General features: G+C 49.1%; 1 protein-coding gene, 1 non-coding gene and 1 pseudogene across 2 annotated transcripts; 1 reads left to right on the forward strand and 2 right to left on the reverse strand.

The window, feature by feature from the left end:
- Window positions 1-1,356: 1,356 nt before the first annotated feature.
- Window positions 1,357-2,770, reverse strand: LOC100459135 (3-ketoacyl-CoA thiolase, mitochondrial-like; annotated as a pseudogene).
- LOC112131079 (U6 spliceosomal RNA) lies at window positions 2,683-2,785 on the reverse strand. Its single transcript, XR_002913226.1, has one exon. It is a non-coding gene; the product is annotated as a U6 spliceosomal RNA (small nuclear RNA).
- Window positions 2,786-16,699: 13,914 nt separating this feature from the next.
- On the forward strand, window positions 16,700-19,907 carry GATA1 (GATA binding protein 1). Its single transcript, XM_002831609.4, has 5 exons — window positions 16,700-16,938; window positions 17,449-17,826; window positions 17,928-18,073; window positions 18,777-18,902; window positions 19,392-19,907. The coding sequence occupies exons 1-5, from the start codon at window positions 16,719-16,721 to the stop codon at window positions 19,761-19,763; spliced, it is 1,242 nt and encodes a 413-aa protein (XP_002831655.3). The 5' UTR covers window positions 16,700-16,718; the 3' UTR covers window positions 19,764-19,907.
- The last annotated feature ends 7,382 nt before the right edge of the window (window positions 19,908-27,289 follow it).

Consider the following 27,289-nt stretch of genomic DNA (forward strand, 5'->3'; position numbering starts at 1 on the left):
CTGTTGGTGGAGTTGCCATTCTAGTGGGAGAGAAAGAAAATAAATAAAACTAAGTAGGTAAAATATTAAGTATGTTATAGGCTGGTAAATGGTTTGGAGAAAAAGAAAACACAGAAAAGAGGGAAAGCAGATAAAAATTGTTGGGGCAGGTTGGACACAGTGGCTCACACCTGTAATCCCAGCACTTTGGGAGGCCGAGGTAGGTGGATCACTGAGGTCAGGAGTTTGAGACCAGCCTGGCCAACATGGCAAAACCCCGTGTCTACTAAAAATACAAAAATTAGCTGGGTGTGGTGGCGCATGCCTGTAGTCCCAGCTACTCAGGAGGCTGAAGCACCAGAATTGCTTGAACCTGGAGGCAGAGGTTGCAGTGAGCCAAGATCGCACCACTGCACTCCTTCCTGGGTGACAGAGCGAGACTCTGACTTGAAAAAAAATTGCTAGGGCAGCTTCTGATGTCTAATGAGGCGGTCCCGGAAAGTGTGACTGAGAAGGGTCTTGAGCACAGATTTGAAGAGATGAGGGAGTGAGCCACACAGATAGCCAGTGGAAGAAAGGCACACCAGGCAGAGGCATCGGCCAGTGCAAAGGCCCTGATGCATGAATGTGCCTGGTGTGTGTGAGGAACAGCAAGGATGCCAGTTGGGGAAGCAAGGGTTACAGATGGGTGGGGTCTAGCAGGCCAGGGTGAGGACTTCGTCTTTTACTTTGAGCGATGGGCAGCTGAAGGAGGGTTGTGGGCAGAGGAGGGATGTGATCTGATTTAGAATTTAACAGGCTCCCTCTGGCCGCTGCGTGGAAAATAGACTGTCAGGGCGAGGGTGGAAACAGGCGACCAGTGAGGGGGAGGCCCCTGCAGTGGTCCACGCAAGTGTGACGGTGGGGGCAGGGGAAGCGATTTTTGTTTGTTTGGGCTTTTTTTTTTTTTGGTAGAGTCGGGGTCTCGCTATGTTGCTCAGGCTGGTGTTGAACTCCTGGCCTCAAGAGCGCCTCCTGCCGGGCGCGGTGGCTCACACCTATAATCACAGCACTGTGGGAGGCTGAGACGGGCAGATCACGAGGTCAGGAGATCAAGACCATCCTGGCTAACACGGTGAAACCCCATCTCTACTAAAAATACAAAAAATTAGCCAGGCACGGGGCGGGCGCCTGTAGTCCCAGCTACTTGGGAGGCTGAGGCAGGAGAACGGTGTGAACCCAGGAGGCGGAGCTTGCAGTGAGCTGAGATCATTTCCCTGCACTCCAGCCTGGGTGACAGAGGGAGACTCTGTCTCAAAAAAAAAAAAATCCTCCTGCCTCAACCTCCCAAACTGCTGGGACTATAGGCGTGAGCCACCACACTCAGCCAGGAGATGATTTTTTTTTTCTGAAGTTAAGGTAACATTTATTTGATTTCCTTATAATCATATTATCTAAGGCAGAAGTGGTGGTTACTTGGCAAGAATACAAGTTCTTTTAATGTCTTCTGTAGTTGAGTTTTAGTTCAGAAATACATCATATTTCACTGGTACAAATCTAAGAGACTGTACTTCTAGCATGGGCTCCTATTCATGATCAATGCATTTTTGTATCACCATGGCCTGATCAAACTCAATCACTGTTTCAATGGCAGGGCATGGCCAGTTGTGGCAGCTGCTCTGAAGGTCACTTGTTTTACTGTGGCCTGGCCAAGTAGAATAAGAGTGGGTCACCGTGAGCTCACTGGTCTCTTCAGGCTGTGCTCTGAATGATGACAGCAATACCTTGGCCACCTCCAATGCAAGCTGATCCAACGGCATATTTTCCACCTCGATGCCTTAATTCATGAACCAATCTAGATCCTCCCAGTGGGTGACCCAAAGCAATGGCTCCTCCATTCACATTGGTTTTACTTATGTCAAGATCCAAACTCTTCTCAACAGCCAAGTACTGGGGAGCAAAAGCTTCATTCACCTCTACCAAATCCATGTCCTTAAGACTCAGTCCTGCTTTCTTCAGTGCCCCACTGATAGCAAGGACAGGACCAATACCCATGATAGAGGGATCACATACAGATACAAAGTAGCCCACAATTCTTGCCAGTGGTGTGAAGTTATGTTTCTTAACAGCATCTTCACTAGCTATGATAACAGCTCCAGCACCATCAGCTATCCCTGATGCATTCCCTGCAGTGACAGTTCCGTCTTTCTTGAATACTGGAGGAAGTTTCTGTAACTATTCCAGGGCTGTTTGGGGCCCAGCATACTCATCTACCTGCATTGTCTGTTTTCCTTTCTTTGTCTTCAGTTCAATTGGTGCCATTTCATCATTAAAGTAGCCAGCATCATTAGCAGCTTTCCATCTCTGCTGTGACTGCAGGGCGTATTTGTCACATTCTTCTCCGCTTATTTTATGTTTTACAGCAAGATTCTCTGCAGTCATTGCCATGGGGAGCTGGACATGCTGATCTGTTAATCCTACCCATAAAGAATCTTCCAGCTTGATATCTGATCCAAGCTTGGTTCCAAAACGCACATTTCTGACACAGCAGGGAGCTTGGCTCATGCTTTTGGTTCCTCCGCATAAAACAACTTCAGCTTCTTTAACACAAATTTCCTAACACCCATTCACAGTGGACTGAAAACCAGAACCACAGAGCCTATTAATCGTGAGAGCTGGGGTCTCCTTTGGGATTCCCACACGCAAACCAACATGCCTTGCCAAAAAAATATGGAACGCTTCACGAATTTGCATGTCATCCTTGTGCAGGGGCCATGCTAATCTTCTCTGTATCATTCCAATTTTAGTATATGTGCTGCCAAAGCAAGCATGGAGATGATTTTTTAAAAATGGTTAGATTCTGGAGATATTTTGAAGATAGGGACTGGATGAGTTCAACAAAAAAGAGGATGTCAGCTAGAGAAGAGGCCTGAGGACATTTTGGGTTCTAAAACAAGAGAAGGGACAGACAGACGAGTCAGGCAAGTGGGAAGGGAAGTGTGCGGATTCCTGAGTGAAGGAGTGATGGAGGAGCATGCGTGAGAGTCTCCTGAAGTAAAGGAGCCCCTGGTCTTCTGGACTCTGGTCGCTAAATAGTCTTCAGAGGGTAGTTCAGCCAGACCCTGTGAATGAACCGCCAAGGAGCCCCAAAAGTGCTGCGAAGAGAGGGAGTGTGAGGATATGAGTTTTAGCAAGTAAAAGGCTTTCCTAAAACCTGTAGCATTTTCTGGCAGTGGAAAAAAGAGGAAAGGGGTTTTCTGCCTCATTCTAAAAGACAATTTGCCATGGACCCAGACATTATATGCCTGAAGATGGATGATTTATGGATGAAAGGAAAGAGAAAATGAAGGCATAGAGGAAGAAAGGAAGGAACAGATAGATGGGTGGATGGGTGAGTGGGTAGGCAGATGAATGAATGGGTAGATGCTCTGATATTTCCTCCCTCCTCCCCCAAGAAACTCCTTCACAGGTGTGCAAAGAGAGAGGAATATGAGTTTATGAATTGCAGATTTGCTATAATAGGGAAAGAAACTAGAAATAATGCAAATGTTCATCAACAGATTAGTGGTTAAACAAATGTGGTATATCCATTCCATGGAATATTACTTTCAATAAAAGGGAACGAACTTACGAGGCCAGCATTACTCTGATGAGAAAACTAGACAAAGATATCACAAGAAAACTACAGACCAATATCTAAGTATAGATGCAAAAATCCTCAATAAAATACAAGTAAGTAGAATCCAGCAACATATAAAAGGATTATACACCACGGCCAAGTGGGATTTATCCCAAGAATGCAAGGTTTGGTCAACTAATGAAAATCAATCAATATAATGCATCACATTAACATAATAAAGAACAAACACCACATGATCTTTTCAGGAGATGCAGAAAAAACATTTGACAAAATTCAACACTCCTTCATGATAAAAACACTCAACAAACTAGGAATAGAAGAGAACTTCCTCAACCTGATAAAGGACATCCACAAAAAATCCACAGCTAACATCATACTTAATGGTGAAAGTTGGAAAGGAACAACACAAGGATGCCCCTTTTTACCATGTCTTTTCAACACTGTATTGGATGCTCTACCTGGGGCAATTAGGCAACAAAAAGAAATAAAAGGTATCCATATTGGAAAGGAAGAAGTAAAACTATCCCTGTATGCAGATGACATGATCTTACACATAGAAAATGTTAAGGAATCCACCACAAAACCATTAGAGCCCCATTAGTGCATAACCATTACAGCAAGGTTGCAGGATATAAGATTTTGTATGATACGAGATTATACAAAGCTTAACCATATATGCTAGCAATTAACAATCCAAAAGTGAAATTAAGAAAACTATTCCATTTACAATAGCTTCAAAATGAATAAAATACTTAGTAATAAAATGAATGAAAGAAGGGCAAGACTTATACACTGAAAACCATAAGATATTATTGAAAGAACTTAAAGAAGACCTAAATAAATGGAAAGACAGCACATGTTCGTGGAATGGAAGACTTTATAGTGTTAAGATGGCAATACTCCCCAACTTGATCTACAGACTTGATGCAATCCCTATCAGAATCCCAGCTTGCTTCTTTGCAGAACTGACAAGCTGATTCACATAGGAGTGCTAGGGGCCCAAAATACAACAATCTTGAGAAAGAAAAACAAAGTTGGAGGACTCGCACCTTCCAGTTTAAAAACTTACTATATAGCTACAGTAATCAAGACCATGTGCTACTGGCATAAAAACATACATATAAATTAACGAAATAGAATTGAAAGTCCAGAAATAAATTCACACATTATAGGCAACTGATTTTTTTGAGACAGGGACTTGCTCTGTTGCCCAGTCACAAACACAGCTCACTGCAGCCTCAAACTCCTGGCCTAAGCCATACTCCCACATCAGCCTCCCAAGTAGCTGGGACTACAGGCATGCACCACTGTGCTCAGCTAATTTTCAAAAAACTTTTTGTAGAGACAGGGTCTCACTGTGTTGGACAGGCTGAACTCCTGGGTTCAAGTGATCCTCCCGCCTTGGCCTCCCAAAATGCTGGGATTACAGGTGTGAGCCACTGTGTCCAGCTAGCAATTGATTTTTACAAGTGTACCAAGACCATTCAATGGGGAAAGAATGCTCCTTTCAACAAATGGTGCTGAGACAGCTGAGTATCCCATGCAAAAGAATAAAGTGGGACCCCTTCCTCATACCGTATACAAAAAACAACTCAAAACAGATCAAAGACCTAAATGTAAGAGCTAAAACCATAAAACTTTTAGATCGGGGTCCCCAACCCCCAGGCCACAAACCCATCTGTGGTCTCTTAGAAACTGGGCCACACAGCAGGAGGTGAGCTGCGGCTTGCTGCCATTCATGAAGCTGAGCCCCGCCTCCTGTCAAATCAGCTGCAGCATTAGATTCTCTTAGGAATTCAAACCCTATTGTGAACTGTGCATGCGAGGGATCTAGGTTGTGCACTCCTTATGAGACTCTAATGTAACGCGCTTGAATCATCCTGAAAACATCCCCACTTCTGTGGAAAAAAATTGTCTTCCATGAAACCGGTCCCTGGTGCCAAAAAGTTGGGGACCGCTGTTTTAGAAGAAAACAGGCATAAGTCTTTGTGACCCTGGATTAGGCAATGGTTTCTTAGACGTGACATCTAAAGCATAAGCAGCCAAAGAAAAAATAGACACACTGGAGTTCATCAAAACTATAAGCTCTCTGGCTGGACACAGTGGCTCACGCCTGTAATCTCACCACTTTGTGAGGCTGAGGTGAGTGGATTGCTTGAGCCCAGGAGTTCAAGACCAGCCTGGGCAACATAGTGAAACCCCATCTCTGCAAAAAATACAAAAATTAGCCAGGAATGGTGGCATGCACCTGTAGTCCCAGCTACTTGGGGGACTGAGGCAGGAGGATCACTTGAGCCTCGGGGGGTCAAGGCCTCAGTGAGCCATGTTCACCCCCCACTGCACTCCAGCCTGGGTGACAAAGTAAGACCCTGTTTCAAAAAAAAAAAAAGGTGAAAAGACAACCTACAGAAGACAATATTTGAAAATCACATATCTAAAAAGAGTCTAGTATCCAGAATAAATAACTCTTACTACTCAACAATAAAAGGACAAATAACCCAATTCAAAATGGGCAAAGGATTTAAATAAACACTTCTCCAAAGAAGATAAATGGGCTGGGCATGGTGGTTCATGCCTGTAATCCCAGCATTTTGGGAGGCTGAGGCGGATGGATCACTTGTGGTCAGGAGTTCGAGACTGGCCTGGCCAACACAGTGAAACCCCATCTCTCCTAATAATAGAAAAATTAGCCAGGCATGGTGGTGGGTGCCTGTAATCCCAGCTACTCAGGAGACTGAGGCAGGATAATCACTTGAACCCAGCAGGTGGAGGCTGCAGTGAGCCAACATCCTGCCACTGCACTCCAGCCTGGGTGACAGAGCAAGAGTACATCTCAAAAAAAAAAAAAAAAAAAAAGATAAATGACCAACAAGTTTATGAAAAGATGCTCAACATCAGTGGTCACAGGGAAATGCAAATCAAAACCATAACAAGATACCACTTCACACCCACACCCAGTAGGATGGCTAGAATCAAAAAGAGGGACAATAAAAAGTGTTGGAGGCCAGGCGTGGTAGCCTGTAATTCCAGCACTTTGCAAGGCCAAGGCAGGCAGATTGCTTGAGCCCAGTAGTTTGAGACTAGCGTAGGCAACATGGCGAAAATCCCACCTCTACAAAAAATTACAAAAATTTAGCTGGGTGTGATGGTATGCACCTGTAGTCCTGGCTACTCAGGAGGTTGAGGTGGGAGGATCACTTGAACCCAGGAGGCTGAGGCTGCAGTGAGCAGAGATCATGTCACTGTACTCCAGCCTGGGGAACAGAGTGAGACCCTGCCAAACAAACAAACAAAAAAAAAAAAGAAAGAAAGAAAGGAGTGTTGGAGAGAATGTGGTTAAATTTAAATTTGAACCTCCGTACAGCAGCTGTGGAGAACACTTGCAGTTCCTCAGAAAGTTAAACATAGAATTACCATATCACCCCGCAATTCCATTCCTAGTTATATACCCAAGAAAACGAAAAACATATGTCCACATAAAAACTTTCACATGAATGTTCACAGCAGCATTATTCGTGATAGCCAAGAGTCCATCAATGGGTGAATGGATAAGCATAATGTGGCATTTCTTTTTCCTTTTATCTTTTGAGACAGGGTCTCACTCTGTTGCCCAGGCTGGACTGCAGTGGTGCAATCATGGCTCACTGCAGCCTCAACTTGCTGATCCTCCCACCTGAGCCCCCCAAGTAGCTGGGACCACAGGCATGCACCACCACACCTGGCTAATTTTTCTTTTTTGTAGACACGTGTTCTTGCTATGCTGCCCAGGCTGGTCTCGAACTCCTGGGCTCAAGCAATCCACCCACCTCAACCTCCCAAAGTGCTGAGATTACAGGTGTGAGCCACCGCATCGTAGCTATAATGTAGTAGGTATTTTCATACAATGGAATATTATTCAGTCATGAAAATGAATGAAGTACTAATACATGCTACAATATGAATGAACCTTAAAAAATTTATGTGAAGTAAAAGAAGGCAGTTACAAAAGGCCACATATCATATGACTGCATTTATATGAAATGTCCAAAACAGACAAATTCATAGAGACAAAGAGATTTGTGATGGCCCGGGGATGGGAGGAGAGGGAAATGGAATGGGAGGGTGTATGTTAATAGATACAGGGTTCCTTTTGGGGGTGATGAAAATGTTCTGGAATTAGGTAGTGGATAGTTACACAACCTCGTGATATACTAATCGCTTTGCTATACATTTTAAGAGTGAATTTTATGGTTCAGAGCAAATTTTATGGTATGTGAATTATGTCTCAATAAACAGAAAAAGAAAAAAAAGAATGAACTATTGATACACATGACAACGTGGAAGAATGTCACAGACATTATGCTGAGCAAAAGCAGCACATACTGTATGATGTGCTTCCATTTCCATGAAGTGCAAAAACGGGCCAAAAAAACCCCGGGTATCATATGGTGTTTATGGGTACCAACATATGGAGTGATGGAGTAAAAATACTCATAAGGAAGATAAACATCAAGCTCAAGGCAGTAGAAAGAGGGAGGGAAATGGAATCAGTACAAGAGCATCTGTAATATCGCATATTTTTAAAAACAATCTGAAGTCAATAAGGCAAAATATTAATGTTTGACAAAAGTAGATGCTTGTTACAGCACCCTTTATACTTTCCATTTTTTAAAACAGTCAACCAACAGTTTGTTTCTGAGGGCAAACGCTTGACTCCTTAGCCAGGCTTTGGTTGACATTTGCCTTGGTGCTTTTGACACCACAGTCTGTCAGGCTCTGTCCCCACCCTGATGGGCTCCACAGTACAGAAGAGGCACAAACAGTACAAATGCCATGAGGCCTGGACCAAGCAGGGGCTCTAGAACCCCAGAAGATGCCAGGAGGGAGTGAGCCAGTCAGGGAAGGCTTCCGAGAAGAGAGGACATTGAAGAAGAGTCTCAAACTTAGGCCTGACGGAGAAGACACGCGGCCAGGACACCCCACCCCCGCCCCCGCCCTCATCTCCCCCAAAGCCTGATCTGGCCCCACTGATTCTCTTATCTGCCCACTCCCAGCTGCCTCCTTGCCCGCTGAACTGTCGCCGCAGACTTCTGAGCCTGCGCCCCCTCCACGGGGATGGGGGAGGGAATGGGGTGAGGCCTGGCCTCACAGCCTCGGGGTTTCCAGCTCCTGCTGGAGGCAGGGCTCTGGGGTGCCCCACTCCTCACCCTTGGCTTCTCTTCCTGAGCGCTCTGTGCTCTCCAGAAATGAAGAAATGGGGTGAGTCCAGCGGCCAAACCCTTGTCTTAGCTCTTAGACATGCCTCCAGCCTGCCATTCCCTGTGAGGACAGATTTCCCTATGTTGCGACAGCTGCTTCTAATAATAATGATGATGATGAGAACTCCCATTTACAGAGCACACCATTTATGGTGTGCCAGCAGGCCCTGTGCTGAGTGGTTCCTATCCACGTGGGGGGCTAGGACTGTACCCGTTTTCCAGATGAAGAAACTGAGGCTCAGAGGGCGTCTGGCCCAGGAATCACACAGCAAATCAGTGTCAGAGTTGAGACAAGAACCCAGGGCCCTGGAGGAACATCTTCATTTCCACACACCTATGTAGACCCAGTCTGGAGGTGAGGGCAATTATACACACTTGCACCACAAGGAGCTGGTGAGAATGCGATAGAATTATGGGTGGAGAGCACTTAGCACAGTGCCTGGGGTCACTCAGCAAATAATGCCGCTGCTGTTATTATTAGTCTATTAATGCTAGTATTAATATCAGAATTAAACAAGCCTGGGCAACATAGCGAGACCTCATCTCTATTGAAAAAAAATTATTTTGCTGGGTGTGGTGGCATGCACCTGAAGTCCCAGCTCCTCAGGAGGTTGAGGTGGGAGGATCGCTTGAGCCCAGGAGGTGGAGGCTGCAGTGAGCCGAGATTGTCACTGCACTCCAGCCTGAGTGACATAGTGAGACATTGTCCCCAAAAAATATTTAGTATGTATCATTATCACTATTGTTGTTAGAATTAGAATAGTTTCAGAATTAGTATTAGTATTAATAATAGTATTAGTGTTAGATTAAAATTAGTATTAGCATTCGATGAGTATTACTATGAAAATTAGTATGTCCTCATAGAAGTAGAGAGTAGAATAGTGGTTACCGGCAGATGGGAGGGCAGGAGGCAGGGAGGGATGGGGAGAGGCTGTCAATGGGTACAAAGCTACAGTTAGATAGGAGGCATAAGTTCTGGTGTTCTAATGCATAGTACGATGACTAGAGTCAACAATAAATGTATATTTCAAAATAGCTAAAAGCGTTTTTGAATGTTCTCATCACAAAGAAAAGATAAATGTTTAAGGTGATGAATATGCTAATTACCTTGATTTGATCATTACACAATGTATACATGTAATAAAACATCATGTTTTACCCCATATATATGTACAACTATTATGTGTCGATCATAAATTTAAAGAAATAAAATTAGTTTTAGTGTCAGTATCAATATTACAATATTGGTATTACTCTTAGTGTCAGCATATTATTAGCACTAGTACTATAAGTAGTAGTAGGGTTAGAAAGGGCTGTGTACTCTCCCTTGTATGCAGTAGGTACTCAATAAATAAATAGGGATACTTAATATTTATTGAGATTTCAGATTCAAGTAAGTTAAAATCATGTAACATGGGTTAAAACTCATTTAGTCTCCACAGTCACTGCATGGAGTGGCTTATTGGGGTATATTATTACCCCATTTTTACAGATGAGGAGCTAAATTCCAGAGGGGATGGTAACTCTCCCAAGGTCACCCGATCCATTAGTTGTTAGGGCAGTCTATGAACGAGGATGAGCTGGCTCTAGAGTCCATCTCCTGAAACCACTGCCACTTAAGTCAGAGGTGTCTTTGTATTCGTTCTCCTTATTACTGATGAGGGTTCAGCACGGGGCGTGGCACACCAGCAGGAGCTCAATAAATAGGAATTCGTGGGCTTGCTCTCTTTCCTCCTCAAATCTCCCATTGCATATGAGGACACTGAGGCTCAAAGGAGTGAGATGAGAATGGTAAGATCCCTCCAGGGTGGGCCAGTGGGCAAGCCGACCCCACTGACCTGGGGCTCCATGCTTGGCCTCTGCCCTTTGTAGGTCTCAGTCTCCCCATCTGTAGACTAGGTGAGCAGGACAGCTCCTTGTCCCATGTGTGCATGTGTGTCAGATGCTTTCATATAGAAAAAGTGCTCAGGTTAGGTACAGGTCTATGTGAGGTCTATGAGACACTGTGGTTGTTGTCATTAATATTTGGAGGAGGTGGAGCAGGGCAGGAGTGTGGGGACTGGGGTGCGGAGGCCTAGCCACATTCTGGTTGTCCCCTGCTGAGGGCTGAGGGCAGAGCCACAGGCTACATCAATCCACATCCCCCCATCCCATCTGCATGGGCACCACATGCCCAGGGTGTGATCCAGTCTGCCATCTCATGACCTTCTTCTGAGTCTGTCTCTGAATATCCCTCTGTCTCTGTCTCCCCTCTCAGTTCTCCACTTCTGTCTTTGGCCTCTTTCCCTTTCAGGTTTTATCTGTCACTTCTGTCCATCTCTGTCTCTCATTCTCTCTTTGCCTCTCTCTATATGTCTTTAATGGTCTCTGGTTCTCCCCGGGTGTCTCACCCTCTTTGTCTCTCCTTTTCTTTTGTGCCCTCTCTCTGCCTCTTTCCACGTCTGTCTCCTTCTCTATTCATCTCTGTCACTCTCTTTCTCCCCATTTCCGTCTCTCTCCGCCTATCTCTGTTTTTGTCTGTCTCTCTGCCTCTGTCTCTCCCACTCCATCCCTTTCCTTCCCTACCCTATCCCACTCCTCGAGGAATCATCCCTGGCTCCCACCTCAGTTTCCCGCCTCCAAGGCAGCATGGCGGGCAAGAAGTTGAGGCCACTGTCCCTGGGTGTTCCTACCCCCACAGCCTCACCCCAAGACAGCCTGTTACTGCGGCGCCAACAGCCACGGTCGCCTACATCTGATAAGACTTATCTGCTGCCCCAGGGCAGGCCAGAGCTGGCGTAAGCCCCAGTGGGGTGCTGAGTGAGTGTGCCCCTGCCTCCTGCCAGCACTGGCTTGGCCCGCAGGCTTAGCCTGGGTCATCAAGGTATCCCACAGGCTCTAGTTCAAATCCAGCAGAACCTCTCTGAGCCTCACTCTTCTCACCTGCAAAATGGGTACAGCCACATCCCTTCTCTCCCTGCAGCCAGGAAGACGCACATACATAGGAGTCTAGCCCACACCGGCCTCACACACATTAAGGGCTTTACTCTCTGAAAAGCCCAGTGAAGTCATGAAACCATATCTGCTATTTTCATTTATCTTGGTTTCAGCCTATTTTGCTTGTCTGGACACTACAGTCCACGGGAGCCTAGGTCGAGCGAGGTCCAAGAATCCCCAGGGTGGGCAGGGAGGGTGGAAGAGGGCCTCCAGTGCCCAAGAGGTGCCCCACAAGCATGGGACCCGCCCCCTCCCCTGGACTGCCCCACCCACTGGGGGCACAAGCCACTCCCTGGGGAGGAGGGAGGAGGGAGAAGGGAGGGAGGGAGGGAGGGAGGGAGGGAGGAAGGGAGCCTCAAAGGCCAAGGCCAGCCAGGACACCCCCTGGGATCACACTGAGCTTGCCACATCCCCAAGGCGGCTGAACCCTCCGCAACCACCAGCCCAGGTCAGTCTCAGCCCCCAGAGAGCCCCCACCAAGGCAACCCTGGGCCTGCTGCCCCTACCCTTATGCTTGCTCCAGGCTCCCCAACCCACAGCTGGTCCCCAAAGTGTCAGCCAGCCCTGAATCCCTTTACAGCTCCTCTAACCCACCTGTCTTTCCAACTCCCATTTCTACCCCAAATCTACCCACTAAACCCCACCTCTTTCTGCCCTCTCATCCATTCCGTCCAAGATATCTGTATCCTCTGGATCCCTTCACTTTGCTCGCTATTACCCTAGGTCTGTCTCCCCTAAACACTAACTCTGCCTCCCAAAACATGACTTTATCCCCCCAAATCCTTTCCCTGTCCCATATCTGATTTCCACTCACCAAACTTGTCTGTCTCCCTGACTTCTCCTCCAAACCTCACTTTTCTGCTCCCAAACCCCTTATCCGCTCTACAATGCCTTGTCTTTGCCCCACTCTCTCTGAGCCCCCAAACCTGTCTCTGATCCGCCAAACCCTAGCTCCATCCTCTTACCACCATCTCTGCCTTTCAAACCCACTCTTTGTTCCCAATGACTTCTCTCTGATCTCCCCAAACGATTTATCTCTCCCAACTCCCTGCCTGCTCAGTAAAATATCTTTGTCACTTCAAACACCAAGTCAACTCCCCAAAATCTGTTCTGCCGCATGAACCCTTATGTCTGCCTTCCCCAAACCCTATCTCAGCCCTAAAACACATCTCATTGTCTCCCTGAATCTCTCCAGCCCCAAGCCTTTGTCTACTCCAATTGTATCTTGGCTTCTCAAACTCCCCTTTAATTACTAGCCACATTCTGTCTGCCCAAACAGATCTTTGACTCCTAAACTCCATCTCTCCTCCAGAAAAACCCTTGAACTCCCCAGACTTTTCTATGACCCTCAGAATCTGACTCCCACACTACTTCTCAACTTTATTTCTGACTCTCAAACTTCGCCTCTGATCCCCCAACCTCGTTTGTTTTCACAACCTATTCCTGAGCCCAAAATGTGTCTCTGAACTTCCAAGCTCGTCTCTGCTCCACAAACCCCCATATCTGCCTCCCCACAAACTCCATGGGTACACCCCAAACCTCTCTCTGACTTAACCCCATATCTGACCTTCAAACTCCACCTCTATCTCCCTCTAAGCCCCATATCTGCCCCCTAGACCTTATATCTGCTCCCTTCAGCCCGGTGAGACCCTCCCTTGAGGGCTGGGATTGGAATGTTACCTGGGGTGAGGGGCTGGGGCCGAGGGAGAGTGGAGGGTGCCGGCTGCTGCCTGCTGCCGCCGTTGGGGCAACACTTACTCTAGTGGGGCAGCTGATAAGGAGCCTTCATATCCCCCAGCCTCGAGATAAACTTTATCTCTGTCTGGAGAGTGATAACTGGGGGTGAGGAGGCTGGGCCCCTGCCATGGGAGGGGTGGGCAGCCCTGGACTCACCAAGATGTGAGGTGCAGGGGTTGGGGGCAGTGGGGCTGGAGGGAGATCATGGTGGGTAAGGTGGAGTTGAGGGGATGAGGGAATAGTGGTGAAAGAAAGCGAGCAGAAGACACACAATGAGACAGCGAAGAGAGGGAGAAACAGGGAGAGATGGGAAGAGAGAGACAGAGACACAGAGACAAAGAGCAAGAGACAAAAGAGACATGAAGAGAAAGGAAAAACAGAGAGAAACTCAACGAGTAAGAGACAGAGACAGACAGACGGCCGGAGAAAAAGAAGGAAAGACCCAGGAGCAGAAAAGGAGATAGAAATGCAGAGACACCAGCAGGTAGCACTGTGAAGAGACAGAGACTAACACAGAATTAGAGACAGAGAAGAAAGAGATGGAGACCAAGATGGGGAAGCAAGACACTCTCTTCAGAGAGCAACAGCAGGCACCCTAGGGCTGACAAGGTGTTGGTGGTGGGCACACTTGTGGCCCATCTCTTTCCTAACACAACCCCCAAGCCTGGGCCTGCCCCTTAGCCTGTCTATGCCATGGGTCATGTAAGCAGGGGTGAGGGGCAGTTTGAAGACAGCCTTCTAGTCTGGCCCTGTCACTCCACCCTACAGACACAGAAACAGAGCAGGCCAGCACAATAGGGCCAGGGCCAGCATTCTAGGCTCCTTATCCCGAGCTGCATGTGGCTGGGTACGGTCAGGGGTATGGGACTACTAAGAGGCACGTGGACATAAGGTCAGAAGGCCCAAAGAGAGGGAAACAGAGGGAACAGACAAACAAGCAGGAAGAGTGGGAGAGATGCAGAGATGTTCAGAGAGATAGGAGAGGAGAGGGAGAAAGCAAGAATAACAGAAAGACAGCCAGAGAGAGAAACATGGGAAGACAGAAAATCATCAAACATTTACAAAAGCACAGAAAGAGGTCAGGCGCAGTGGCTCACGCCTATAACCTCAGCACTGTGGGAGGCCGAGGTGGGCCGATCACTTGAGGTCAGGAGTTCAAGACCAGCCTGGCCAACATGGCAAAACCTTGTCTTTACTAAAAATACAAAAATTAGCTGGGTGTGGTGGCACGTGCCTGTAATCCCAGCTACTAGGGAGGCTGAGGCATGAGAATCACTTGAACCTGGGAGGCTGAGGTTGCAGTGAGCCGAGATCGCACCGCTGCACACCAGCCTGGGTGACAGAGTGAGACTCCATCTCAAAAAAAAAAAAAGAAAGAAAGAAAAGGCACAGAAGGAGAAGACAAGCTATATCATAGAAACACAGAAAGCTGGGGAAGCTACAGAGTCAGACTTGAGAGGGAACAGAGAGTCAGGGGAAAGAGCCCCAAGGTATAGAGAGGTGGAGAGCTAGATGACAGAGACACACACAAGGCAAAACAGAGGCAAAGGGCCATCCCACAGGTCTCAGCTCAGCCCCAGCCCATCACCACCCCCAATACAGCAGATGGGGAAACTGAGGCCTGGGAACTGAAAGAGCCTGAAAGCAGAACTATGGTGGGCCTCCCCTGGGGAGAGGGTACCGGTAGAGGTACCTCCCACCTGTCACCCTCTTCAGAGGAAGTCAGTGGCCTTGGGGTGATTTCAAAAGTTGGGCGGGGAAGGCAGAGATAAGCAGTGGGGGGTACTGACCCCCCCCAACCAAGAAGTAGGGAGGAACTAAGGGGGCCTTCTGTCTGTAGACGCAACGGAGGTGGAGGGAGGAGGGAGTCAAGCCCGGAAACCATGGGGTTTCTGAGAAAGTTAGAGGGCAAGATACAACAGATAGGGATGAAGTTGGGGAGCAGAGGATGGTGAACCCCAAAGTCCTGGGGGAAGTGACCAAGAGGCTCAAGGGACTCTGGTCCTGCACGCCATCCCACCCTCACCCAGACTCTTCTAGAGGGGGAGGGAAGAAAGGATGGGGGGACGGGGAGAATAAGAGGAAGTGGAGGAGGAGAGGAGAGGAGATGGGGAAAGGGAGAAAAGGATGAACAGAAAAGGGAGGAGAAGGACGAAGAAATTGGAGGGGAGGAGAAAATGAGTAGTAGGAGAAAGGAGTGGAGAGTAGATGTAGACAGGGGAAGAGACACCGGATGTGGTGGCTCACACCTGTAATCCCAGTATTTTGGGAGGCTGAGGTGGGAGGATCACTTGAAGCCAGGAGTTCAAGACCAGCCTGGGCAACAGAGTCATACCCCATCTCTACAAAAAAAAAAAAAAACAGAAACTAGCCAGGTCTGGTGGCACACACCTGTAGTCCCGGCTACTCAGGAGGCTGAGGCAGGAGGATCACTGCCGGGAGGCAGTGGTTGCAGTGAGCCGAGATCATGCCACTGCACTCCAGCCTGGCAACAGAGGAGACCCTGCCTCAAAAAAAAGTGTGTGTGGATGGGGGAGAGGGAGATAAGTTGTGTGAGGAAGGTAGAAAAGGAGAATGAAGACAAAAAGAGAAGGAGGACAAGGAAGAGGGGAAACAGGAAAGGAGAAGGAGGAGGTCAAGGAGGAAAAGAAGGTGGAGGAGAAAAAGAAAGCAGGAGAGAATGAGAAAAGAGTGGAAAGAGAAGGAAGTGGGGAAGAGGGGGACAAAGAAGAGATGGGAAGAAGAGAGACGGGAGAAAGAGAGGAGGAAAAGGGAAGAGGGGGAAGAAGAGAGAGAATGGAAGGAAGAAGGGAGAGGTAGAAGCAGATGAGAGTGGAGGAAGAGCGAGAGGAGGGAGGAGAGGAAAGACAAACGGCAAGAGGGGGAGAACGAGGAGGAAGATGAAAGGAGGGCCACACAGGAGTGGAAGGGGAGATGTAGGAGGGAAAAGAGAGGAGAGGGAGGAAGAGAAGGAGGGGAAGGAGAGGGGAGACTAAGGTGAGGAGGAGGAAGGGAATGGGGAGGTGGGAAGGAGAAATATGGAGACTGAGGTGATGGAGTGGGAGGAGGGGGAAAGGAGGGAAGAGGAGCAGGTGAAAGGAGGTGAGGGGTGGAGGATTTCTGTGTCTGAGGACCCCTTCTGTCCTCGCAGGTTAATCCCCAGAGGCTCCATGGAGTTCCCTGGCCTGGGGTCCCTGGGGACCTCAGAGCCCCTCCCCCAGTTTGTGGATCCTGCTCTGGTGTCCTCCACGCCAGAATCAGGGGTTTTCTTCCCCTCTGGGCCTGAGGGCTTGGATGCAGCAGCTTCCTCCACTGCCCCGAGCACAGCCACCGCTGCAGCTGCGGCACTGGCCTACTACAGGGACGCTGAGGCCTACAGACACTCCCCAGGTAACTCCACTGGGTGGCTGTCTTGGCATTGGCTGAGTGCTGTTGGGGTTGCCATGGAGATCTTTGGCTAGGTCAGAATACCACTGTGAGGATATCTCAGAAATGGCTGGAAGCTTCTCAAATGGATGTGCCGACCACTTTCCCTAGTTAAGTGCAGACCTGGGAATTCCAATGCTCCTCAACCTGCCATATTGGGGCGGCCACACTGAGAGGCAATACTGGAATGTGGTGGTTGCCCTAGTTGTCGAGTGATCCGTGGAGCTCCAAATCCCAACAGTCATCCTCAAAAGCCCACTTGGAAATGGTCAGAGGTTATTGCAGAGGCCACACTGACCAGTGGGGACAGGATCCAGGAAGCATCCAACGGCCAGCAGCTGTTCTGGTAGCCTGTGGAAAAGCTGGGAACTTGGCCACCATGTTGGGGGTGCTGGGAACCACTGCACCCTGACATGGGCTGACCCTAGACTGATTTTGCCTCTTCTTTCCTCCATCCCCACCTGCCCCCAACAGTCTTTCAGGTATACCCATTGCTCAACTGTATGGAGGGGATCCCAGGGGGCTCACCATATGCCGGCTGGGCCTACGAAAAGACGGGGCTCTACCCTGCCTCAACTGTGTGTCCCACCCGCGAGGACTCACCTCCCCAGGCCGTGGAAGATCTAGATGGAAAAGGCAGCACCAGCTTCCTGGAGACTTTGAAGACAGAGCGGCTGAGCCCAGACCTCTTGACCCTGGGACCTGCACTGCCTTCATCACTCCCTGTCCCCAGTAGTGCTTATGGGGGCCCTGACTTTTCCAGTACCTTCTTTTCTCCCACCGGGAGCCCCCTCAATTCAGCAGCCTATTCCTCTCCCAAGCTTCGTGGAACTCTCCCCCTGCCTCCCTGTGGTGAGAAACTCAAAAAAGGACAGGGAAGTTGAGGTGGGAGGGGTGGCCCAAAGTAAAGCTGAGCTGAGCCTAGCTCCTTCTTCTCCTCTTCACCCCACCAGAGGCCAGGGAGTGTGTGAACTGCGGAGCAACAGCCACTCCACTGTGGCGGAGGGACAGGACAGGCCACTACCTATGCAACGCCTGTGGCCTCTATCACAAGATGAATGGGCAGAACAGGCCCCTCATCCGGCCCAAGAAGCGCCTGGTAAGACCGCAGACCTGCTTCACCTTATACACAGGAACCCCTGTCCTCACCCTGTACAAGAAGCCACATCTTCCCATTGTATAGGAACGCTGTTCTCATGATTACAGGAAGCTACTGCAGGCCACCCTGTATGGGAACCCCTGTCCCAATATCACATGGAAACCCTTGCCTTCATCCTACACAGGAAAATCTCCTCATCCCATATGGAAATCCGTGCCCTCACTGTGCATGAGAACTCCCGCCCTTTCCTTGTACAGGAACCCAGATCTATAGAAGCTCCTATCCTCAACATACCCTTATAAGCTTCAAACAGAAACCTTTGTCCTCACCCTGCACACCAGTGTTTTCGTCCTTGGCTTCACACTGGAATCACCCCAGGTCCCTTCTCCCAGATGTGCTGATGGAATTGGACTGGGGTGCTGCCTGGGCATCAGGACATTTTAGCTCCCCAAGTGATTCCGATATGCAGCCAAAGCTGAGAACCACCAATGTAGTCCCCCATAGAATATAGAACAAAAGAAACTTATACCAGATAGGAACCCCTGTATTGGCCCCATACAGAATCCTCAGGCATCACCCTGTAAACAAAGCCCTGCCTTCAACCTGACCCTCACTTCTTGGGTCCTCCTGACATCCCCTGTGAGCCCCTTACCCCCACTTCCACATCCCCAGGGCACTGATCGCACATCCTGCCGTCCCCTAGATTGTCAGCAAACGGGCAGGTACTCAGTGCACCAACTGCCAGACGACCACCACGACACTGTGGCGGAGAAATGCCAGCGGGGATCCCGTGTGCAATGCCTGCGGCCTCTACTACAAGCTACACCAGGTGACGCCCTGCCCCTTGGAGCCACCCCTCTGCTTTCACTGTCTTTATGCCACACTGCCCCCCACTCTGTTCCTGTTCTACCTCTCTTCCCCCACAACCCTCTTTCCTCTTTCCCCTTTCTCTCCTTCCTCCCCCTTCACCCATCCCTTCTACTTTCCCCCTTCTCTGTTATTACCCTCCCTCCTTCCTTCTCCATTCCCTCCTCCTCCACTCTCCTTCCTCTCCTCTCCCCCACCTCCAGGCATCAGCTAATGTCCAATCCTTGGGCATTATGTCCCTAGCTAATGTCCCTAGACCTTGGGCAGCTCCTATCAGCCTTGGAGGCTTTCCTAAGCTCAGGGCCTCACAACCTCAGGATTCCTTGAGACAATCTCAGCACCCCGAAATTATCTTACCCTGAAAGAAGTGGGGTAGAGAGGGTATCCCTGGTTGACACACAGAGAGGCAAAGGTCTGGAGTTGGGGACACCCGCAGCCTCCCTTTTGACAGGTGAACCGGCCACTGACCATGCGGAAGGATGGTATTCAGACTCGAAACCGCAAGGCATCTGGAAAAGGGAAAAAGAAACGGGGCTCCAGTCTGGGAGGCACAGGAGCAGCCGAAGGACCAGCTGGTGGCTTTATGGTGGTGGCTGGGGGCAGCGGTAGCGGGAATTGTGGGGAGGTGGCTTCAGGCCTGACACTGGGCCCCCCAGGTACTGCCCATCTCTACCAAGGCCTGGGCCCCGTGGTGCTGTCAGGGCCTGTTAGCCACCTCATGCCTTTCCCTGGACCCCTACTGGGCTCACCCACAGGCTCCTTCCCCACAGGCCCCATGCCCCCCACCACCAGCACTTCTGTGGTGGCTCCGCTCAGCTCGTGAGGGCACAGAGCACGGCCTCCAGAGGAGGGGTGGTGTCCTCCTCTTGTAGCCAGAATTCTGGACAACCCAAGTCTCTGGGCCCCAGGCACCCCCTGGCTTGAACCTTCAAGGCTTTTGTAAAATAAAACCACCAAAGTCCTGAAATTGTGGATGTGTCTATGTGTGGCTGAACAGCAGAGCCAAGTGGAGTGTGTAACAATACCTGTGGCTCTCTGATGACAGTGCATGGCTGCAATGTGTGACCATGTGAGGCTGGCTAAGGCGGCACATGTGACACTTTGTGACCAAGGGTTATGTTGTGTGATTGGAACAATCTATGTGAAACTTCTTGTGAAGTGTCCAGGTGGTTCCATATGTCATGGTAAGAGGCCACGCAGGGCTTGCCGACGGTGGGGGTGGTGCCGGGTGACTATGGGCACACTGGAAGTGTGTGTGCTGGAGCAGGTGATAAGGAGGTGTGTGGGGCTGTGGTCGTGCGGCTGGGCACGACGCTGGGGGACCTTTGAGACAGCATGACAGCATACGTGGTGGGCACAGAATCTGATAAAGATTCTTGGAATGTTGAACAAGAAGTGTGTGTCAGGATGTGTTTGTGGGTCTGGGGATGGCAATATCTCGCTGCAAGTCCCTGTGCATGGGCATGGGTGTGCGTGTGTGTGCATTACGTGTGGCATGCGCCATGTCACAGTGTCTCTGAATGGCTGACAACATGAGCAGCTCTGTGTACATTTGTTTGTGGAGGTCTCAACAGCAGAGTTTCAGAGGGTATAAGTTAGGGACTCTCTTCCAAGGGACAAAAGACACGTTCAGGAAAGGAACGTGGAGAAGGGTGGAGCTGGAATGGTAGCTGGCAAGGTCAGAGGCCAGTGCTGGGGCGCAGGGTTGTCCGTGGGTCTTCCTGTCGGACCGGTCTTATCTTGCTCAGCCCAGCTCAGCCTGCAGCCCTGTGGGAAATGGTAGAGAATGAGAAGGGGAGATTAGGGGGACAAAGCAGCCCCTGGAGGTGGTTTCAACCTCAGTAGGTGGGGCGCTCCACACAGTGCCAACCCCTTCCCCAACACTCCCACTCACCTGGATGAACTGCTCCCCCCACAGCGGAGTCTGTTCCTCAATTTCACAAACACACAGGAGCATACTCTGAGTCAGGGGACATCCTAAGGCAGACTGCTTAAGTGGCTCAATGGAGGCCACACAGCCGGTGGCAAGGGGCCCAGCGGGGCAGTCTGGCCTGGGGTCCATGTGCTCAGCCACACCCCACAGCCAGCAGCACCCTTTCCTGAGGGCTCACTGTGGGTCGGGCGGCAGGCTGGGAGGCTCCAGTTGCTTTAGTTCATTAGTGCCTGAAATAAATATTCTGAGGAAAATATACCCATACTCATTTCACTAATGGAAGAGTGAGGCCCAGAACTGATGAGTAACTTACCCTGACCACCAAGTTTAAGGAGTAGATTTTGGATGGGGTGACACACCCAGCCCAGCAAATAAGTGCTGCTCACACTTAACTGCTCTTTATGGCTTCTCCCCTAGAGCCCTGGATATGGGGGTTGCAGGGACCCACAGGTCCTGACCATATTATAGGTAAGCAGCTGTCCTCCACAGAACACCAGCCCATCAGCTAGCGGGCATGCCAGCTCCACTAAGTAGACTGCTGCAGAATCACAGGACTCTATTATGCTCATTGTGGGCATTGTCCACAACAACCCTGATCCCATAAAAGACACGTGTCTGGCTTCCCCTCAGAAGCCCAGCCCTTACACCCTGCAGGAGGCCCCATGCTCTAAAAACCCCTTTCAGAACCTGTGCCGGACACATGCCTGGCCCCACCTTGTTCAGGAGCCCTGGGCCTCAACCCCATAAGTATAGCTCCCCCAGCCTGGTATAGAAGACTAGCTCTGAAGCTCTAGGGGAACCCTTCATCTAATTATCTACAGGAAACCCATCCTGATCCTGTTCAGGAATGCCAGCCCTTACCCTGAATAGGAAGAACCTCTGCCTAACCCCAGCTAGGGACGTCTGGACTAAGCTGTAAGGAAGCCCCTGAACACCTTGGACAGGAACCCTTGTCCTGACCATCCACACAAGCCTCAGTCTCCCTATACGAATCCTGTCTTGACCTCAGGCAGGAACACCTTTGTACTCACACTGCTGCAGTCCTGTCCTCCAGGTAGCATTTTAAAAACACCTCACTCACAATAATCTGAGTAGTAAACCATGGACCCAGCTCTGTCTTTACAGAAATCCCTGTCCTCAACCTCTTCAAGAACCCTGACTGTGTGTGGAACCTCTTGCCTTCATTGTTGACAATGATCCCTGATGTTGCCCTGCACAACAATCCATGATCTCACACCCTATCCCGTAGAGTCCACAGGAACCCATGATCCAACTCTCAACATGAACCTCAGTCTTTTACTTGTATGGAAAACCACTTCCTGACCTTATGGCAGGAATGCCTGTCTTGACCATTTACTTTAAGCCCTGACCTCAGCCTATACAGGCACCTATGGCCTCACCTGATACAGGATCCCCCCTTCTCACTATATAGGTCGCATTTACTGATGCTGCACGAGGCTCCTGGTCCTTACCTTGTATTAGCTCCACTACCCTGACCCTCTACAGCAGGGGTTCCCAACCCCCAGGACATGGACTGGTACCGGTCCATGGCCTATTAGGAACTGGTCCACACAGCAGGAGGTGGGCAGCAGGCAAGCAAGCATTACCACCTAAGCTCCGCCTCCTGTCAGATCAGCAGTGGCATTAGATTCTCATAGGAGCACGAACCTTACTGTGAACTGTGCATGCAAGGAATCTAGGTTGCGTGCTCCTTATGAGAATCTAACTACTGCCTGATGAGCTGAGGTGGAACAGTTTCATCCCCAAACCATCCCCCACCATCCGTGGAAAGACTGTCTTCCACAAAACCGGTCCCTGGTGCCAAAAAGGTTGGGGACCGCTGCTCTACAGGAAGCCTGACCCTAAAACTGTTCCAGAACTTCTGACTGTTCTCTGCAGAAATCCCTTGTCCTGAACCTCAACAGAAATCCTTTACTTTTACAGTAATTTATTTACAGGAATCTGTAATTTACAGGAATCTCTGATCTTTATAGGAATTTACAGGAATCTCTCATCTTTATAGGAACTCCTAGCTTTACTCTCTGGAAATACACTGCTGACCCTGAACAGCAAGCCTAATGTGATTCTCTGTAACAGCCTTTTCCCTGGCCTTGTCCCAGAAGCCCCACCTGCACCCTGTACAGGAACTACTGCCCTGACCCAACAGAAGAAACACCGACCTGAATCTCTGAAGGGGCAGTGTCCTAACTACACAGAGGATCTTTGTCCTGAACCTGCACAGGAACCTCTATTACCCCCAGCAGGAACCTGTGCCCTGAGCTAGCACAGAAAATCCTGCCCTTACACTCAACAGGAACCTTTGATTTGCCTCTTTAGAATAATCCAAAGAATGAACCAGTATAAAAAGCCTCTACACTGTAGAGGAACCTCTGTTCTGAACTTGTTAAACAACCCATAATCAGAATCACCATGAATACCTGCCTGGAGACTGTACAGGAACCCCTAGCCTAACCCCCAGTGGAATCACCTGATCTGTCTTGTCTCTAGTAACACAGCTCTGATCCTGGCCTGAGTACACTGTGATCCTCTGGCCTGGCCGTCTACAGAAAACCACTCTCCTGGCCTCAAAAGGAACACCTAACCTTAATCTGTATGGGAAAAAATGCCTTCACAGTTTTTCCTCTCACTTTACAATGTCTCCAACCTTTGTATTTACCTGCAAACCTGCCTTACCAGGTAACAGAATCATTCTCCTGACCCCAGACAGGAAACACTAACCTGACCCAGAGATGCTCCTACCCCTACACAGTAAGAGAGTCCCTGTCTCAATGCTTTAAAGAGAAATTTCTATAGCAGTGCTGTCCAATAGAAATATGTGAGTCACATGGGTAAGTTTATATTTTCAATGTAGCCCCATTAAAAAGAGAAAAAAACAGATAAAATTATTTTTAATAACATCAATATATTTAACTTTACCCAATATATTCAAATATTATTTCAACATATAATCAATATAAAAATTACTGAGCTATTTTAAACTTTTTATACTGAGTTTTGTGATCTGGTGTACATTTCACATTTATAGCACATCATCTCAAGTTAGACTGGCCACATTTCAAGAGCAGTAGCCACATGTGGCTAGTAGCTACCATATAGGACAGCATAGGTCTGTGGAGTCTACGGAACAGACACTGCTATAAGCTCATTGAAACCTGTTCCTGTTCTTCCTGAGCTCACTCTACCTTTTCCAACCTCCTCTGCAGATAGATGTGGGCACATGACAGAGTTCTGACCAATGGAGTATGGGCAAAAGTGACATATACCAGTTCCAGGCCTGGCCCATAAAAATCTCTCATGCAATCCTCCATTTTCTCTCTTTCCCTATCTACCAACTGAAAACCAACTAACTCCAAGGACCTAGAGGAGGACAGAGTCACAAAATAGAGTTTGCCTGGGTCCATGAATGAACAGTAGTAAATATTCAGATTGGCTTTTGAATGAGCAAGAAATAAACATTTATTTGTCAAGCCCCTGAAATTCTGGGTTACAGCAGCTAGGATAATTTAGCCTAATTAATAATAATCTCTCCCTCTCTCTTTTTTTTTTTTTTTTGAGATGGAGTCGCCCAGGCTGGAGTGCAGTGGTGCAATCTTGGTTCACTGCAACCTCAGCCTCCCGAGTAGCTGGGATTACAGGTGTATGCCATCACGCCCGGCTAATTTTTGTAGTTTTGGTAAAGATGGGGTTTCACCATGTTGGCCAAGCTGGTCTCAAATTCCTGACCTCAAATTATCTGCCTACCTAGGCCTCCCAAAGTGCTGAGATTACAGACGTGAGCCACCATGCCTGGCCAGTAATTTTTTTTTTTTTTTTTTTTTGAGACAGGATCTCACTCTATTACCCAGGATGGAGTACAGTGGCACAATCTCGGCTCACTGCAACCTCTGCCTCCCCTCCCAGGCTCAAGCGATCCTCCCACCTCAGCCTCCCAAGTAGCTGGGACTACAAATGCACACCACCACACCCAGCTAATTTTTGTGTTTTTTATTGAGACGGGGTTTTGTAATGTTGCTCAGCTGGTCTCAAACTCCTGAGCTCAAGCAATCTGCCCTCCTCGGCCTCCCAAAGTGCTGGGATTACAGGTGTGAGCCATTCTGCCTGGCCAATAATAATCTCTTGACCGAAATCTAGACACCGGATCTTACTGTCTATATGAACACAAGCTCTGAACCTATACAGAAACACCTGTGACCCAGTACTGGCCCACCTGATCTCTTTGTAGGAAGCTGTCATAACATAGGTCTAAGAAGCCCCATCCTGGCCACGAACAGTGGCTCACACCTGTAATCCCAGCACTTTGGGAAGCTGAAGCAGGCAGATTGCTTGAGTCCAGGAGTTTGAGACCAGCTTGGGCAACATGGCAAGACTCCATCTCTATAAAGAAAAAAAAATTAGGCAGGCATGGTGGCATGCACTTGTAGTCCCAGCTACTTGGGAGGCTGAGGTGGGAAGGTAGCTTGAGCCCAAGAGGTTGAAGCAGCAGTGAGCAGTGTTCACACCACTGCCTCCAGCCTAGGAAACAGAGTGAGACCCTGTCCCCTGTCTCAAAAAAAAAAAAAAAAAAAAAAAAAAAAACACTTAATCCTTAACTTGCACAGGAACAGGAACCCAGTCTGGAGCTCTCTAGAAACCCCTGCTTGATTCAGTAAAGGTACAACAATATAGAAACCATAGGAATCCCTGTCCTCATTCTGTCCAGGAACATTTGAAATGACCCACCAGAGGTATACTAGAAGTGACCTGACCCTGCCCATGAATCCCTGTCCTCACACACCTCACACAAAAGGAATACCTCTCCTTAAGAAAAAAGGCCCCTACCCTCAATCCTGCAAAAGAATGTCAGCCAGATAGAGACCAAGGCCTGACACTACAGCACAGATCGGCAAACTATGGCATTCAAGCCAAAGCCAGACTGTGGGCTGTTTTACATTTTTAAAGTGTTGTTTTTTAAAAAGAGAAAAAAAGAAAAATGCCACTGAGACCGTATGTGGCCTGCAAAGCCTAAGATGTTTACTCTCTGTCCCTTTATAAAGTTTGCTGACCCCTGCTCTACAGAAACCTCTCTTCTGATCCAACAGAAAAATGGGCCTTGACCCTTTGCAAGACTCCCTACTCTATCAGGCTGCAGGTATCAGAACTCTAGAATTTTTTGTAGTGTGTTATCATTGTATGTGTTTTCTTTGGTGAGTGTAGGGGTTTAAAGGTCTTAGGTCTGCAACTCTTTTGCGCTGAGACAAAAGATAGGTTCAGGTAAGAGGGGTGAGAGGGAAGAGGCGGCAGGAACTGGCATCTTCAAGAGGATCAGAGGGCAAAGCCACTGGGCGATGAGACCGTCAATCTGTCAGTCTGATGCGGAACCCCCGGACTGCTTATCTCTCCGGTCCCAGCTTATAGCCCGGTAGGAAATGGTGGAGAATGAGAGAGGGAGATTAGGAGGACAAACCGGCCTCCTGCAGAGCTGACACTTAGACACGGAGTGGGAGTTGCGGGGGAGAGGGGGTGCCCAGGGACAGCTCCCCAGACTCCCCAGGCGCACACACACTTTCTATTACTTCTTGGGAGCAGTGGTTACCCGTTGGAGGAGGCAGATAGGGAGAGCTGCTGCCCATGAGAACTCCCATCCTCAAGTCCATTCTGGCCCTGGGCACTATTATTATCACAACTTTCCAGATGAGGAAACTGAGCACAGAGCTGTTCAGCAACTTGACCAAAGTCACATGGTTAAGTCCCGTAACCTCAGTTTCCTTATCTGCAAAGCAGCCTTAATAATGGGAACTACCTCATAGAACTGTGGCTTACAACGATGCCTGTCACATAATACTTGCTATCGTTACCATTCCCTGCCCCCACTAAGACTCCTTCCACTCAGAATATTGCGGCAGAATATTAATAGCTAATATTCGGCCAGTGCTTCCTGTGTACCACCGTAGTGAATATTAACTCGGAAAATCCTCACATTTAGCATCGTCACCACGCCTATTTTGGCCGCCACCAGCCAACGTCCAGCGGCAACCTCGCTCTCGGCCCAGCCACAACCAGCCCGCTCGCGCTACGTCATCACGGTGCGTCGCGCGGGAAGTCGCGGGGAAAAGGGAAGACGCCCCTTCCTAATTCCCTCGCTTCCTTGCTTGCTGTCGAGACACCGCCGGCCCGAAGGGCTCCTAAGTGACTGGACAGGGACGGAGGGGCGGCGGCTATGGCATCCGGGACGACAGCGACGGTAGCCGAGGCAAAGGAAAGCTTGCGCCGCAGCCGCGTCGGGAACCGCCGGCGCCTGCCTTTTACGTAGGCGCAGCACAGCTGGCGTAGCACGCCGGCGCACCGCCCCGTCGCCTGTGAGCTCGCGAGAGGTGTGGCTCAGCACAGCTGGCGTAGCACGCCGACGCACCGCCCCG

Source organism: Pongo abelii, chromosome X (genome assembly GCF_028885655.2).
Source record: "Pongo abelii isolate AG06213 chromosome X, NHGRI_mPonAbe1-v2.0_pri, whole genome shotgun sequence".
Lineage (NCBI taxonomy): Eukaryota > Metazoa > Chordata > Mammalia > Primates > Hominidae > Pongo > Pongo abelii.

What these genes read in the sequence shown, in the direction of transcription:
- GATA1 (XM_002831609.4), top strand. Translation starts at nt 16,719, where the DNA reads ATGGAGTTCCCTGGCCTGGGGTCCCTGGGGACCTCAGAGCCCCTCCCC. An exon ending in TCCGGCCCAAGAAGCGCCTG is followed by an intron (nt 18,074 to 18,776) that starts GTAAGACCGCAG and finishes GCCGTCCCCTAG; the next exon opens with ATTGTCAGCAAACGGGCAGG. An exon ending in TCTACTACAAGCTACACCAG is followed by an intron (nt 18,903 to 19,391) that starts GTGACGCCCTGC and finishes CCCTTTTGACAG; the next exon opens with GTGAACCGGCCACTGACCAT.